Here is a 15,012-nt window from a genome sequence, read left to right on the forward strand (position 1 = left end):
GATAGATTCCTTGTATGTATTAGGAGGAAAAAATATTACGTGGAGCTGCACATAGCAAAAACCTTAAAAATCCAGGGATTCTACCAAGATGGAGTGGAATTTGTCCATATTCCCATAATGATGTGCAATTTTCCACAAAAATAACTAGCTATATTGATTTGTCCATATTGCCATAATGATGCGCATTTTCGACAAAAAAAAACTTGCCACGTTTCCTATTTCATGTAAGTAAGTAAGCCCTGAAAAACAAACACATTCCATATCACCTCCTTTGGTTATTCCAACCACCATCTATCTTCTTTTCCCTCCTTAGCCCCTACATCTCTCAAAAAAATGGCATATCCCTCTCTGCATAATCTCTTGACATCCCTTTCACCACCTTTATCTCTCCCCTTCCAAAATATATATCAATTGGGCTACACTTAAACACCACTTGAACCATTACATTGATGCACCAGTAACATTGAAACCTCACTCGATTTGACCCTCTTATCAGCACATACTATGAGAGGTACTAGCAAGTATTGGAAAGGGTATAAAAATAAAATACTACACTTTGACAGTAAAATTTCTGTGATGCCTATTTTAGGAATGCCAGCATGTTTTTTTATTAATTCTTGTACCATTAATAGATAACTATATTATTATCTTTATTTTTTATTCAAAAATTTAGATTCAAACTAATACCTTTCCACAAAGAAGATATATCAGCTCATGGCATTTTCCTACTGGGAAGCAAAAGCATTACAATGGTTAAAAATCACATTTGTGGAAAATTGCACCTCATTCTTAAAAAACAAAGCGAAAAACTATAGAAGAAAGAATCCCTTATAAGTTGTTTCAGGCAATGCAGAAGTTAATAATATTCCATGCAATTTTAATTGTTCAATAAACTTTCATGCCCCTCCAGCAAAAGAGCTTGGAGCACAGAATTAACAGAAAAGGTGGAAAATTCAAACATGGATGATTATTTTTTAAAGGTTATTTCTTAAGTATAGTGAGCCTGAGTAGAAAAATTTTAATCCTTACACCTTATTTTTGGAAATCTTATACATGAAATTAGGCATGGAAAGAAGGGACAGAGGCTTTAGCAAGATTTATTCCTAGTGATTTTAATCATTTTGCACCAAACGTTGGTAGTAGCCAAAGAACATTTTCATACGCAAAAGATCGAATGTCGCCTCTAATTGGTGTGGATTTCTCAATGCAAACTAATGGACAATGGCTACGGCTACCACAGGGGAAGGGAAGTGACCACTGGGATAACAATGGTCAGAGGTATTCAGGCCCTACCTGAGACCCAGCTTAGCGAGGCCTTGGTGCTACCCCCTTGGAAATTGGGCTAGACCCTTCCATTTATCTATGATCATTACCCTTACGCCAGGAATCCATTGTGAAGTCCTTATATTGTAGATGGTTTTCGCAAAGATAAAATTTGTTGCTTACTCCATTTTTTTATACTTTGAAATGAATTCTTTTGTTTTTTTTAAGAGAATAAGCTATTTTGAACTATTAATGGACTTAATATGAATATGCATTTTAAAATACACTGCTAGTGCAATAAGGTGACCGTGGACTCACACTGAGAAAAGGTTAACGGACTGATTCCAATGGCTGTGGTGATAGCTTAACTTAATTGACTTCGGTCCCAAATCGGAGGGACAAGAATACCAGGGTTACTCCACTCCAAAAAAGAGTTCTGTTTAGACCAGTTTAAAATATTCTTGTGCTAGTTGTATAATGGAAAAAATTTTCTCTAAAGGGCACCAGCAGATGGGTTAAACAAAATCTAAACAATTTATTTTTAAATATGCATATCATCAAAAAAATTTCAAGGGACAGCCAAACTTGGAGCAATTTTGAGTAAGCAGTAAAACACACCCACACTAAAGCAAAAATTCAAGTACACGATAAAATTTTACATTAGTATGTTTGTGGTTTTAAACCAAATGCCTTGAAATTAACATCCATGTTCTCAATACAGAAATCTCCATTCGTCAATATGTGTTTTGCCATCATTTTCCCAACTTAATGCTTCATGATGATAACAATCACTTTCATCAAGAGCACAATATTTTCTACTTGGGAAATTTCTTCACTATTGCCTCAAAAAAAGACAAATCTAACCATATTCAAAGTGGAAACAGGGTACTGTATTGTTTCATGTTTTTTCTTGTGAAAATTAGACATGGTGGTCCCTTCTTCCCCATTCCAGATGTCACAAATTACAAAGCCTATTACCACTGTTTCCATGAATAAAGTTTAAACGTGGAATACAAAAAATTTATTATAATAAATTGAATACTTTTCAGAGCTCTTCAACATGAAAAATACACAGTTTATATCACATTTAACTTTCTACTATTTACATCCACCAGCAAAAACTAGTCCACTAGCTTTCTTTATTGATACTACTGCTAAGGATATTAAGGCTGTTCGACTTATTATTTTTGTGATAAAACTGAATTTATTTCTATCCCCTTAAGCTCATCTCTACAGACCATTATATTACCAACATCAGACATGAATATGTCCACTCTCAGATACTCTGAGCCCTTAAGAGGAAGTTTATGAGTCAAACATATCCCCATTAACTCTTCTTGGCGAACGAGCCCAAGAACTTAAAAACTAAATAACCACAATTACAGAGGTTTCTATGCAAATTAAAACTTTTAAGAGCACTTAGGGGACTCAGCTGAGGTTAGGTTCAAAGTAAATTTCAATGAAGACTTTTAGGGAATTGGCACCTACAGAAATAGTAATTCAAGGTGCCTCCATAAGGGTAATTTTTATTGACGCCTGCTATGGACAAATATTCGAGTTTCGTGGCAACAAATTATACTGAATCGCGTTAAAAATAACCTTAATGGAACACGACAAAGACTGAATATGTCTTATACGCAAAGTTACAAGCATCAATGGAAAATTTCTTATACCATAATATACAATAGTACAATTATTTTCATTAAGATACCTAATCTGTAAATAGCTTACCGAGAAAATTTGATAAAATGCGCTCTACATCTACTCCTAAGTGAAGGAAAAGCAGAAGAGAAGGCAGTATTATAGGACTGATCCACCTTCATTATAAAAGCATTACTTATTATGTAGACGTACTGTCGTGGTCGGCTGTTAGATCATGGTTTAATTTCAATGTTTTACGGAGAAACTTAGTCCCATGTTATAACCAGAATATATATATATATATACATAAATGCACTAAAAGCAACATGTAAATATTAAACTACAGTTCCCCAGGTCCCTAGAATAGCCACGACACGGATACCGTCGTTTCACAAATATGATACATATGCCAATTGACCGTGAGGCCAACCTCTTGCTTTTTAAGGGAAAATGAATTCATAAGGCTAATTTTTACCTTCGCTGCTTCAATAAGATCACTACTATTCCCCAATTTTCCCACGATGCAAATTCGTCGATCACGGGAACAACCTAGGAGTGAGTGGTACATTAAGAATTTAAATCCAACGATTGCAACTTACTATGCCGAAAAAACGTATCTACTAAACTTCATCTTTCCTCCGTCATAATGTACACAATTAATATTCGCAAACTGACCTGTCGAGGGGGCAAAACTTTCACTTAATCCAGTGTATAAACTGGACTTAGTGGATTTGGGGATTTCCAGCCCCAGCGGCATCTCCATCTTATGCAGTTTTTAACCACTCGATCCCAAACTCACTACTTCAGTCATTCAAATTCCCAAGACGAATATGAAGATCATTGTTTGGGACAAAACAAGTTTACGACATAGAAAAAGTATCAATCAGTTTGAAAATGAACTGCGTTAGAAATCCCAGACTCGCATTTCAATTTTGAAATAATACGAATACCTGGATTGGCAGTTGCGGCACGTGACCAAACTTTCTAGCCAATGGAAATTAAATATTTTTACCTGCCTGGGTTAACATGGCGCGAGATTTTCAACGTTAAAAAAATTGAAAGCTACTAATATGGCGCTGGAAAAGTAAAAAACGAGAATATTTATTGTCGGCACTCAGTGTTTACATTTTAATACTGAAGTGGTCATGATGATCGAGGAACATAGAAAAACTTTCTAACACTCGCTCTGCATCGTAGTGCCCTTGCTCAAAGTGGAAACCGTGAAGATGATACGCAAGGTCGACCACACGAATTCGCTTTCCCTTCTTTATCAATCAGTAATTTCTCAAGTGAACTAGATGGTATCCAATATATTCCTGTTCATGTGGTCACAGTCAAACTATTTCGGGTTTGGAAGCTAACAAAATAAAGTGGTTAAAGTGATAAAACACGCGATACCCTCGTATGAGGGAATTAAAGGAGTTAAGAGCTTTCCGACACTGAGGTACGTGTGTGGTAATGCCTGTTCAAATTTGCTTTCGAATCACCGTCTTTAAAGGCGTATGTGCGTGTTTACGCTGATAGCGGAAATGTTATGTCAATACGCGGAATAGCACTTGAGCAATACGATGAGTCACTCCTCGGTGAATCTTTCTGATGTGGAGGCACGTAGCACAATGTATCAGCTGTTAGGATTTGTGGACTATCATCCACCCATATTCAAGATATGTCTTCATATTATCCTATTTTACCATCTTGTATTATGTCTGTAGCATGTTTTTGCCGAGTATCAATCATACAGACTTAGGAGCGATGGAAATTGTGATGCCCAATGAGTATGAGATTGTCATCAACGTTTATTACAGTCTTCTTGAAGATTTCTCGTATATGCGTGATGCACGTGTGAAGAATCATTTTTAGATATCACCTCGGGTCGCTCTACGTGGTGTAAATATACCTATGGAATTGGCTTTACCCCAGATTGCATAACCGTATCTAAGCAAAGTGACTAATAGAACAATTCTTCTTCTTAATGCTCATATTTACGAATAGGAGTAATTAATTGTCATCCTAATTTTATCTGGAATTCCTTGTCTTATTTTCCTTCAACTGCCATTCAGATTTGGCTTCCGACGAGTCGACCCATAATTTGAAAACTAAAAATGTGTTTTCCTCCTGCCCTTGCAGAGCTCTTCGCCTTCTCCCTGACCCTGGCAGTTGTAGAATTCATTCTTTTTTCCGATTAGTGGCAAGGTTAGGTTGTGGTAAAAGGTGAGGTATAGATCTCATTATCGGAGAAATTTCTTTGAAATGCCGCTGATACAATTTCACCATTGAAAGGAGAGCAATTTTTTCATTGTGAAAGAAAATTGGCTGTGACTTGTTCTTACTGTCAGTTTAGCTCTGATTATAGAAGATTGATATTTATGCACTCTGATCAAATAAGCATTTCAGATTCTTTTTTCTTCGTAACCATCATTGAATGGGTTTGGAAAACTTTTTTGTTGTGCCTAACCTAAAAAAGGGGATGAAGGAAGGATTGAGGTGAATGTTATGTATACACCAGAGTAACCATACACTCACTTCAGATTTAGAATGGAACATCAATTTTACATAATGGAAGAGAGTACTTATTAAATGATACTCCAAAATGTTTTGTCAAATTAAAGATAGCTGGTCATAAAAGGAGTTGCTGCTAGCCAATGGCTGGTGGGTGTTGAAAAGAAGCATATAGAACATAATTATTAGAGAAATGCATTTGATTCCTGGGAAAAGAGGCTGCAAATGGAGGTGGATGTTCAGCAAATCTGCACTATAATTCCTGTTTAACTATTAGTGAATAATTTTGTAGCAGTAAAAATTTTCTGTAACATCATCTAAACCCCATCCCATGTCTGGTTAGAATAGAGTTATAAGGTGCTAGCCACGTTGACACAGTGGATCCAGTAAGAAGTTAGATGTTGTTGGGCCCACATAAGGTGGGACAAGTGACCAATCATACCTTAAATATGGTTCTCTGGTCTGCTGTCTTCAAGTGGCAGGCAGGGTCTGATGGGGTCAGCACAATGGGCCAAGAAAGGCGAAAATGCCAGGGCACACATTAAAGCCCCCCAAACCATGCAATCAACCATTCTGGAATAGAGTTAAATGCTTATATGCACTTACATTCGATTGAAATACAAAAATAGTAGAGCCTTGACTGTCTGTCACCTTGTTAATTTTTTTCTTAACATTCATTATTATGCCCACTTCAAAGCAACTATTATTTGAGTGGCGAGTTATCTAAGATGGAGAGAATGGCATGGGAGTTGCCGGTGAACTTGAATGGGGGGCAAGTGACCAATCAACAAGGGCCGCAACTTGGAGTTTCGTCAGGGGGGTCAACGATCGGTTTGCCACCCCCTCCTCTAATCCCCCCTCACTCCCTCCTCCACTATAATACGTATAATACATATGTAAGCTATTATCTTGAGATGCAGTTGTTGAAATTACCACCGTATGTTTGCTATTGAGAATTTTTATTAATATTAATGTTTTATAATTTATGAATTGACTATCATTGTTAAATTATTTTACTAGAAAATAAAATAACTTTTTTTAATAATCTTTTCAAATTTTGCCACCCCCTGAAATCTGCCGCTCTGGGCACATGCCCTATTTGCCCTGCCTTAGTTCCAGTCCTGCACCCACCCTCCAGAGGGTAGGAGGGTACCCCTGTTCCAGGAAATTATTTACATTTTACCTTCTTTGAACTAAAGTTAAGCCTTATTTCTGCTGACATTTTTTAAAAATACCTAAAGGCATTGTTGAGAGCTGAAAAACGATCACATTGAGTAAGAAAAGGAAATGTTATTTCCAGAGGATACACATTTTCAGAGGAATTATAGTAAACTGAGATGGTTATCAACTTATAAATTAAGGACTCGCGACTTTAACATCAATGTGACTGCCACAATATCATCATGAGCCTTCTCAGGGAGTTGGGTCTTCTCCCAAAGCACCCCCCTAGCTATGCCAACGGAGAAAATGTGACACTGATTTCTTATACAATGGCTTTGAATGGAATCTGAATATCTGTCTCTTTCAATTACCCATTTGGCCTTTTCCTTCATTTATACTGATAAAGAAGGTCTACAGTGCATGGATTTTATCGAATGCAGAAATATTAATAGTCATCCCCCATCTCTGGATGATTGTGTTTCAGTAAATGCGTTGTAGTTGCTTGACCTATATTGTGGACTAGTGAAACAGTTGATTTGGTTTAGTACCCTCAGAAGTTTACTTTAGGTAACTATGTCCCAATAGTGTAACCACGGGCAGATTTAGGGGGGGGGTAATGCCCCATAACCTCGTAGCCATACGTATGGGGGGCATATTTTTATTTTTGTGGCCCGCAAGATTCATCACATTTTGAAATTATAAATAATTATTGAAAATGGCATTATGTTCATTTTGTTTTTGTGTATTACAGAGCCTCAATCATTTAATTTCAAATTTATAACTTGTATTGAAATAAAGAGAATATTTTGCATAGTATAATTGTTGTATTTTTTAAATCTCAAGTATGAGAAGATCATTTGCCTGTTAGACCCTTGTCCACCTCCAGAAAAAAATCCTGGATCTGCTCTTGGTTATAACTGATTTAATTCCAGACTCAAAATCAAGGGATCTGAGTTTGAATCCTGGTTGGGTAAAATGATTTTCTTACTGCAACTTTTCTTTGATAGTTACATTGAAGCTTGTGAATTATGCTCCCCTACGCACAAACCATTGGTGATTGAAATTCAAATGTTTAGATCAGATAAGCAGGTACTGAATCAGGGACAATACAGCACCCAAAGCATTATCGCTGAGGGTATGTAAGGCATTTGTGATTGAACATAGTGACAGAAGAGAGATGCCAACTAAGCATTACCCCATGGGTGGCCAACCTGCAAACTGTGGGTTGAATATATAGAACATTTTTGTGGCTCACAAGATTCATCACATTTTTCAAATTATAAATAATTATTGAAAATGGCAAAAGTAGTAAAAACAAATGTATTCTTATAAATAGACTATATGTGAATTCTTTTAAATGGGAAGTTCGTTTTAGTGAGTACTGCATATAGTGAGAAGGGGTAAAAAGTGTGACAAGGTGTGTACAGCGTTAATCACTAGTAGTGTGTGCGTTAATCACAGGGATTTTGACGCGTCGAACACAAAAAAAAAGATAGAAGCATCAACTCAAAGGTGAAAAGATACAGTGGAAGCTCATTTTAGTGAGTTCAGCAAATAGGGAAAATCGCATTATAAGCAATATTAGGCTGCATACCATCAAAAGGCCAACGATTGACATGCAAAAAAAATTAATATAGCAATAAGGTCAAGAAGTACCTGCTGCAGTAAGTGCTCGGTATTACAGGATGTATATATCTCGTCAGAATGGAGCATAACTTGTTAACTTGAAGGTAAACTGGCGTTGCCTATTGTAATGATGGTGGCGGAACAATAACTCTGGAAACAGGAGCACGGTATTTATTTCACCAGCCTCTAAACGTTCAATAAAACCTAGATATGTAAGAGGCAACAATCCAGAAATAATAAGCCCATGGACCCCTCGCCTAGTGTTTCCACCAGCATAATCTGATACGCATCATCTCAGAATGACAAATTCCCTTCCTGTCTTTTGTTTGAGGTCATCCACTATATATCAATTTATCTTCCGATAACACTGTGTCTTTTATGCTCAGGGCGAGGGCCTGGCCACAATGACACTGGTTCCGTAAGAAGTGGCGGATCCAGGGGGGGGGGTCACGACCCTTCCCAAATCATATCAAACATTTCTAATTTTTATTAGTTTAATAATTTTGTATTCTTAAATGTCTAAATTGTTAAATTTCATCTGTTTTTAAGATAAAAAACGAAATTTCAGGAATGAAAATTTGTATAAATGGGTATTCTTAAAATTTTACACGGAAGAACGCCCCACAGTGGGCTGAATTCGAAAAAAGCTGGCCAAAAATCACTGTAGTCGGAGTATTGCAGAATTAATGAAAATGCTTGTGATTTGTGAATTGTAAAGATGTTATGAAACTTATTTAGGATGATGCAGCCCACAGCATTGTTTAGGAGGTCAATAACAATTTAAAATAGGGGAAAGTGGTGCGGGAAGCACAGTTTCCCGGGGCAAATCGAATTTTTGCTACGGGAACATCTGGGGAAAGATAGAATTTCTGCTATTGTAAACAACGTTAAAGCTATCAAATAGCTGCGCATAAGGTAAATGATAATTCCAAATTGGTATTAGGTCTTTTAACTCGAACTTTTGGTCATTGAAGCGTATAATAGTATTTTTTCTAATACCATTAACAATGGTGTATATAATATTATTGCTAATAGCTCAAAAACTGAGGTGTGCCACTTTAATTCCAATTCTGAGTCAGATGAAGAATCTTCATCTTCCAAAATATTTTCTTCTTTCACCAGAAGATTTTTCATCTCCTTTTGGTATATTTTTATTTAAGGAGAACCTCAGCAGAACAAGAAATAAAAGGATCTGATGTAAGCAGAAGAAAATGTCATGCTTTGTGGCAATCCGGCACACTTTTCTTTTACGAATAAGGGCGCAAACCAACCTTTTCATCTCTCGTCAAAAAAAACGTTTTCTGAGTAAAAACTCGACTAATACGAACGATTTATTCTGCTTCATGGACCCCCCTCCATTTGCCAATACCATACTTTGTAAATCTTGGTGAGTCACTGCCTTTGTATCCATTACTGGCAACTACGACTGAGTGTCCTTCGGCACAAACTTCTACAAGGAATACTGACGGGAGACTTGAGAAGGGAGATGTTGAGCACTCGGCTGGAAATGAGGGCGCCGATCGCTTAGACGACATATTTTGAGAAAACCCAATAGAAATTGTTCAATGGAAATATTTCCATATGTTCACAGTAAACGAACAAAAATGGGTGCATAAAAAGGATAGCCGCCGAGGACATAGGGCTTTGGGGGGGAGAACAAATAGGTTTATTGCCGTCCGCACGCGGCTAACGCGCAAAGACCCAAGCATAAAACCATCAGAAGAGGGTACAACCGCAAATAATAAGTAATTGAGTTAAACGCACTCAAGATTTAGCAAAAATCCATGGTCTCTCAAACGGACTGCTACGTATATCACGCTTAGTTCCCGAATGCCTACCCCATGTGTTGCGGGCTTGCGGGTCACTAGGCGCGAGAACCGCGCGACATCATTTTGATTTAAAACGAAAAAAAAGGAGAGGTACGAGATGGAACAACATTTTTCTTTTTCGTATTATAATATAGACTTCAGTCTAACTCCTGGTGTACATACCTTAGGCTAAAAGCGTCAGTAACTTCTTTCATCCTAGTATTAGATAAAAAAATACCGAAAAACGATGATATTTTAAACATTCTCATTACGTTAATGAAAAGGATTAAACGCAACAAAAATCTGCTCATATAATTAACTAAAAATATTAATATCAATAAATTTCCTTACAATTTCCTAATTATTAATTATATTCCATTGCTTTGGGAACAATCATTGAAATATTTAGTGTGGGGCGGTTGAACGCTTACGCACATAACTTGATATGAGAAGCGGGGTGGCAAGTTGGGGCAGGATTTTTCTTTTGAGAATAGGGTAGTTTCCTTCATCAAAAAAAACGAAAGGCATTGATTGCGATTCGTTACCCACCATTAGTGAATTCATAATACACAAATTATTTGGTTTTTGAAATACCGGTTTAGACGAATGGCAAGGGTCAAATTTTATCCTCATTTGAAAAAGGCCAGATTGGCGCCCATGCGATTCCACTCCACGTGACGTCACAGGGACCTAGTTTCTACACGAGAGGATAGGAATTATACATCGTCTGAGGTTACCAATGCATGCATGAGGCACAGAGCTCAGGGAAACATGTCTTAATAATCACCTATTAAAACTGGCTAAGGTCGGAAAGTTTTCTTCGTTTGATAAGGTATTAATAAACCTTTTTTAAGCCAAGCGCTACCAGCCAGCAAGGTACTCAGCTACCCGCTAGCATCCTGCGTCCTATCAGCGCTCAGAGCCTCGATCAAGGTCACCTCACAAGGCGGGAGGGGGAACCAGAAATGCGTCGCACGGACTTTTCCCATCATTCCTACTTACGCGTCGCATTTTCGCGCGCTTGAAATTTTTCACTTTTCATTTAATCGCGAAAAATAGATATCGTCATTTAAAAATCTAAAAGCGTGAAATACGTACTCCAGGAGTAATAATTTTCGATTTAGGCAATAAAAAATAATAGGAAACCACCCTATTACAGTTGACACTCCGTTTTGTAGTATGGGCGTAAAATATTTTGCGTAGCAAAGTGAGAAACGCGAAGATTTCCTCTACACTCGGTAAAAAAATACGTGAAAATAGGACAGTTAATATTTTTTTAAAATTAAAACTATGATTAGAATAAAAATGTTCACTGCAAGGTATTCTAAAACTGTTCATTTTTTCTATGGTACGCTTTTGATTTAAGCACTTTAACACAAAACGCGCTGCAGGAAAATAAATACTTCAGTCAATTTTCTCGCAAAAAAAAGGAAAAAAGTTGGATCATTTTTATTGTCTTGACAGGCGTCTCCTGCTCTAAAAATGACTTATTGATAGTAAAAAATGGTTTTAGTAATGTGTGGGCTGATTATTCTGTGATTAGAATATATAATCGCTTTTTCAAAAATAGGGTAGTTTCCTTCATCAAAGAAAACGAAAGGCATTGATTGCGATTCGTAACCCACCATTAGTGTATTCATAATACACAAATTATTTGGTTTTTTAAATACCGGTTTAGACGAATGACAAGGGTCAAATTTTATCCTCATTTGAAAAAGGCCAGATTGGCGCCCATGCGATTCCACTCCACGTGACGTCACAGGGACCTAGTTTCTACACGAGAGGATAGGAGTTATACATCGTCTGAGGTTACCAATGCATGCATGAGGCACAGAGCTCAGGGAAATGTCTTAATAATCACCTATTAAAACTGGCTAAGTTCGGAAAGTTTTCTTCGTTTGATAAGGTATTAATAAACCTTTTTTAAGCCAAGCGCTACCAGCCAGCAAGGTACTCAGCTACCCGCTAGCATCCTGCGTCCTATCAGCGCTCAGAGCCTCGATCAAGGTCACCTCACAAGGCGGGAGGGGGAACCAGAAATGCGTCGCACGGACTTTTTCCCATCATTCCTACTTACGCGTCGCGTTTTCGCGCGCTTGAAATTTTTCACTTTTCATTTAATCGCGAAAAATAGATATCGTCATTTAAAAATCTAAAAGCGTGAAATACGTACTCCAGGAGTAATAATCTTTCGATTAAAGCAATAAAAAAATAATAGGAAACCATCCTATTACAAGTAAAAAAAAATTATTTTTGACCAGCTCCTTTCGTATTCAGCCGTGCGTGTGGCCCTCTCTCCAGGGGTTATTCTACACGCTCCGAACGCACGCCATGACCCCCCCCCCCCAATTTGATGCTGAACCCGCCCGTCCGTAAAATCTTAGATGTTGATCCTTGTTGCGCCCACATTTAAGGTCGGATATGTCGGATAAGGTCATACATAAATCATAGTGCCCTTGTCCCATTTTCAATTGATGCAGGAAATTGGAAGAGAAACTACCTTTGAAAAGCGTTAAAGGAACTTGCTGTGAGGGTGGTCTTTGGAGACAGGGTCAAACTCGATGAACACATTAAAAATACCGTTCTTGCACGAATACAAGTCTACTCCCTTGCACGAATCCAAGGTATTTTTGGAACTCCACAATGGAAAAACATTAAACTTTGAAAAAATTATGCACATCAGCGAATAAAGTCCCCTCTGATATGCCCAAAATCTCCGGAAGATAAGTAATCTTTGGCCTATACTAAGGCTACCTTTAGTAACTACGCATTGGCGGAGGTCATGGCTACATTGAAGCGCAAGTATTCGAGTGACTAATTAGGCAACCTGAATATCACAGAAAAGGAACAAATTACATCGTGGTGGGCATAGTTATTTGCTATTATTTCGTTTTCAAACATTAATTAATATGTTCCTATTGTTTATTGGCAACCAGATCCTATTTATGTAATTTTAAGTTTGAAACTCATCGATATAAAAGGAATGCTTGCAAGAATTCGAAGCGCGGGCGTTTAAATCATGATGACTCTTTCTTTCAGTAAAATACGAATTTTTGCTCTCCAAGTACTTTTAAAACCTTCGTAACCACTCCCCCGATACACCCGAATTGTGAAATAATTACTGGCATTCGTGTTTAAAGCATCATTTCTTTTTTATAAACAATCTTAATCCCTATTTTCGTCGATTTCGCAGCGCGTGGCGCTGAAACGGACGACGTAAAAAATTAATGAAGTTTCTGGCAAGAACCCTATAAGGTTTCTTTATACAGTAAGGTTCTTGGTTTCTAGTTTCCTTCCTACATTTTTCCGAAACTTAAGGTGAATTCCTTCTGAAGCAGATAACTTAGAGAAGAAAAGGGTCAAATTTCAAGCTTAGCTGCAATCTCTTGGTGGATAAGCTGCTGTTTAATTCGATGGTTTTTAATTCCTTCTGCGATATTAGCTTTTTCATGATTGTTAATTTGTTAAACAGCAGAATAACTAAGGGTAGCCAATAACTCTGTGAAACTGATGCCAGCGGCATAACTATGGGGGGGATAGATCCCCACAAAGCCTCGGAGAAATAAAATTTCTTTTTTAAACTGTTGTCTAGTTTTGACATAATAACTGGACCTTCTTAAAGTACCTGGACCCCTGGGGTAGGGGCTCCCATCTCCTCCAAAGCAAATTCCTAGCTAAGCCACTGACTGACGCTAATGTATAATCAATATAAATCACCTTATTGAGAAAGTTTCTAGCCTCAAGAACAAGATTCATGGCCGATGGATGTTAAGGAATTAAGACTTCGAGATCATATGAATGAAATCACCATCTATTTGTAAGGACAGAGACGAAAAATGGGTGCTTTCCTAAGCCACACCCATAGCAAGCCAGGTGAACTCTGGGACATACAGGAAGTTCATCCGACGTCTGATGAGAGCCGGCTGGATATTCTCCAGCTGCCAAAAAATGTTTTTGTTTTCAAGAATAAAAAAAAAAAAAGAATTTTACCTATGGAGCTGCTACTATAAAAGTCAGTTTTTCGATGAAAACCTATCCACATTCTCGGGTGTTCAATAGTTGGATTATGCAGCCTGCAACTGAAGCATTTAAGCATTGCAGCAGCCGAGAATTCTGCAGGAGAGGGAAAAAAATCTCTAGGATTTGCGCAATTACGGTATGAATGTTACTACAAAATAATAATAATAGTGGAGTGTATTTTTATATCTTTCACTACTATTCTTACCAATATTTTCTGAAATATTTTGGACCAGATAGTTACAGATCCTTCTTTCCTACCTGCAGCGTTTACATCAGTTGTGCCCCAGTCGCTAGTAATTGCATTCTTCTCTGCCATGGCCGTTCAATGTTGCATTTTTACGTGGCTCTTTCTTCAAAGTTTGAGATAAAAATAAATTTCTTCACTGTTTATTTCCATACCTCCACGGCACAAGTGCTCAACTATTCAATCCGCCACCAATCCAAATCCCCTCATCTAGGAACCCAGCAATATGCATATGCTCAGCTGGCAATAGCTGGAGTAGAAACGCTCACCTCTGAAGCTTGGAGAATTGGAGGTGAGCGTTTATGCTCCAACTACTGCCTGCTCAGCGCATTCAAATTGTTGGGCTCCTAAATGAGCGGTTTTGAATCTGTGGCCAATAGTTGAGCACTTGTGCGGTGGAGGTATTAATTTCCTTTCAACTCCTTCCACTTCAAAGAATGATAATGAAACTGAACTAAAAATTTTGGAGAACCCAGAGGGACGAGCAGAAAATTATGTCGTGTAAAATAATATAAACAATGCTATTCATTGGATGATCATAATGATCACTGCATGTTCTCATAGCCCTATACAAAAGTAAGTGAACTTAGCTGAAATGCATACTATCACATCAGTAAGAAATAAGCAAGCTTATATCAATTTTTGAAGGGGTGCCCTAAACTAACAACAACACAATCCAGTATCTATGGTTAGTGGTCGCCCACTCATCGACTCTGTTACATTTGATTCAAAGATGGTATAAAATACTGC

At 37.6% G+C, this 15,012-nt stretch overlaps 1 protein-coding gene across 3 annotated transcripts in view; it reads right to left on the reverse strand.

Moving 5' to 3' along the window:
* LOC124160880 (protein ECT2) overlaps window positions 1-6,363 on the reverse strand; it is a 72,004-nt gene extending 65,641 nt beyond the window's left edge. For 2 of the 3 annotated variants that reach the window (XM_046536990.1, XM_046536989.1), the window contains exons 1-2: window positions 3,580-3,848; window positions 3,380-3,453 (exon numbers count right to left, since the gene is read on the reverse strand). In XM_046536990.1, coding sequence (XP_046392946.1) covers window positions 3,380-3,453; window positions 3,580-3,667 — 162 coding nt within the window. In that variant the 5' untranslated portion in view covers window positions 3,668-3,848. The other variant, XM_046536988.1, reaches the window with a different exon arrangement.
* Between the last annotated feature and the right edge of the window lie 8,649 nt (window positions 6,364-15,012).

Source organism: Ischnura elegans, chromosome 6 (genome assembly GCF_921293095.1).
Source record: "Ischnura elegans chromosome 6, ioIscEleg1.1, whole genome shotgun sequence".
Classification (NCBI taxonomy): domain Eukaryota; kingdom Metazoa; phylum Arthropoda; class Insecta; order Odonata; family Coenagrionidae; genus Ischnura; species Ischnura elegans.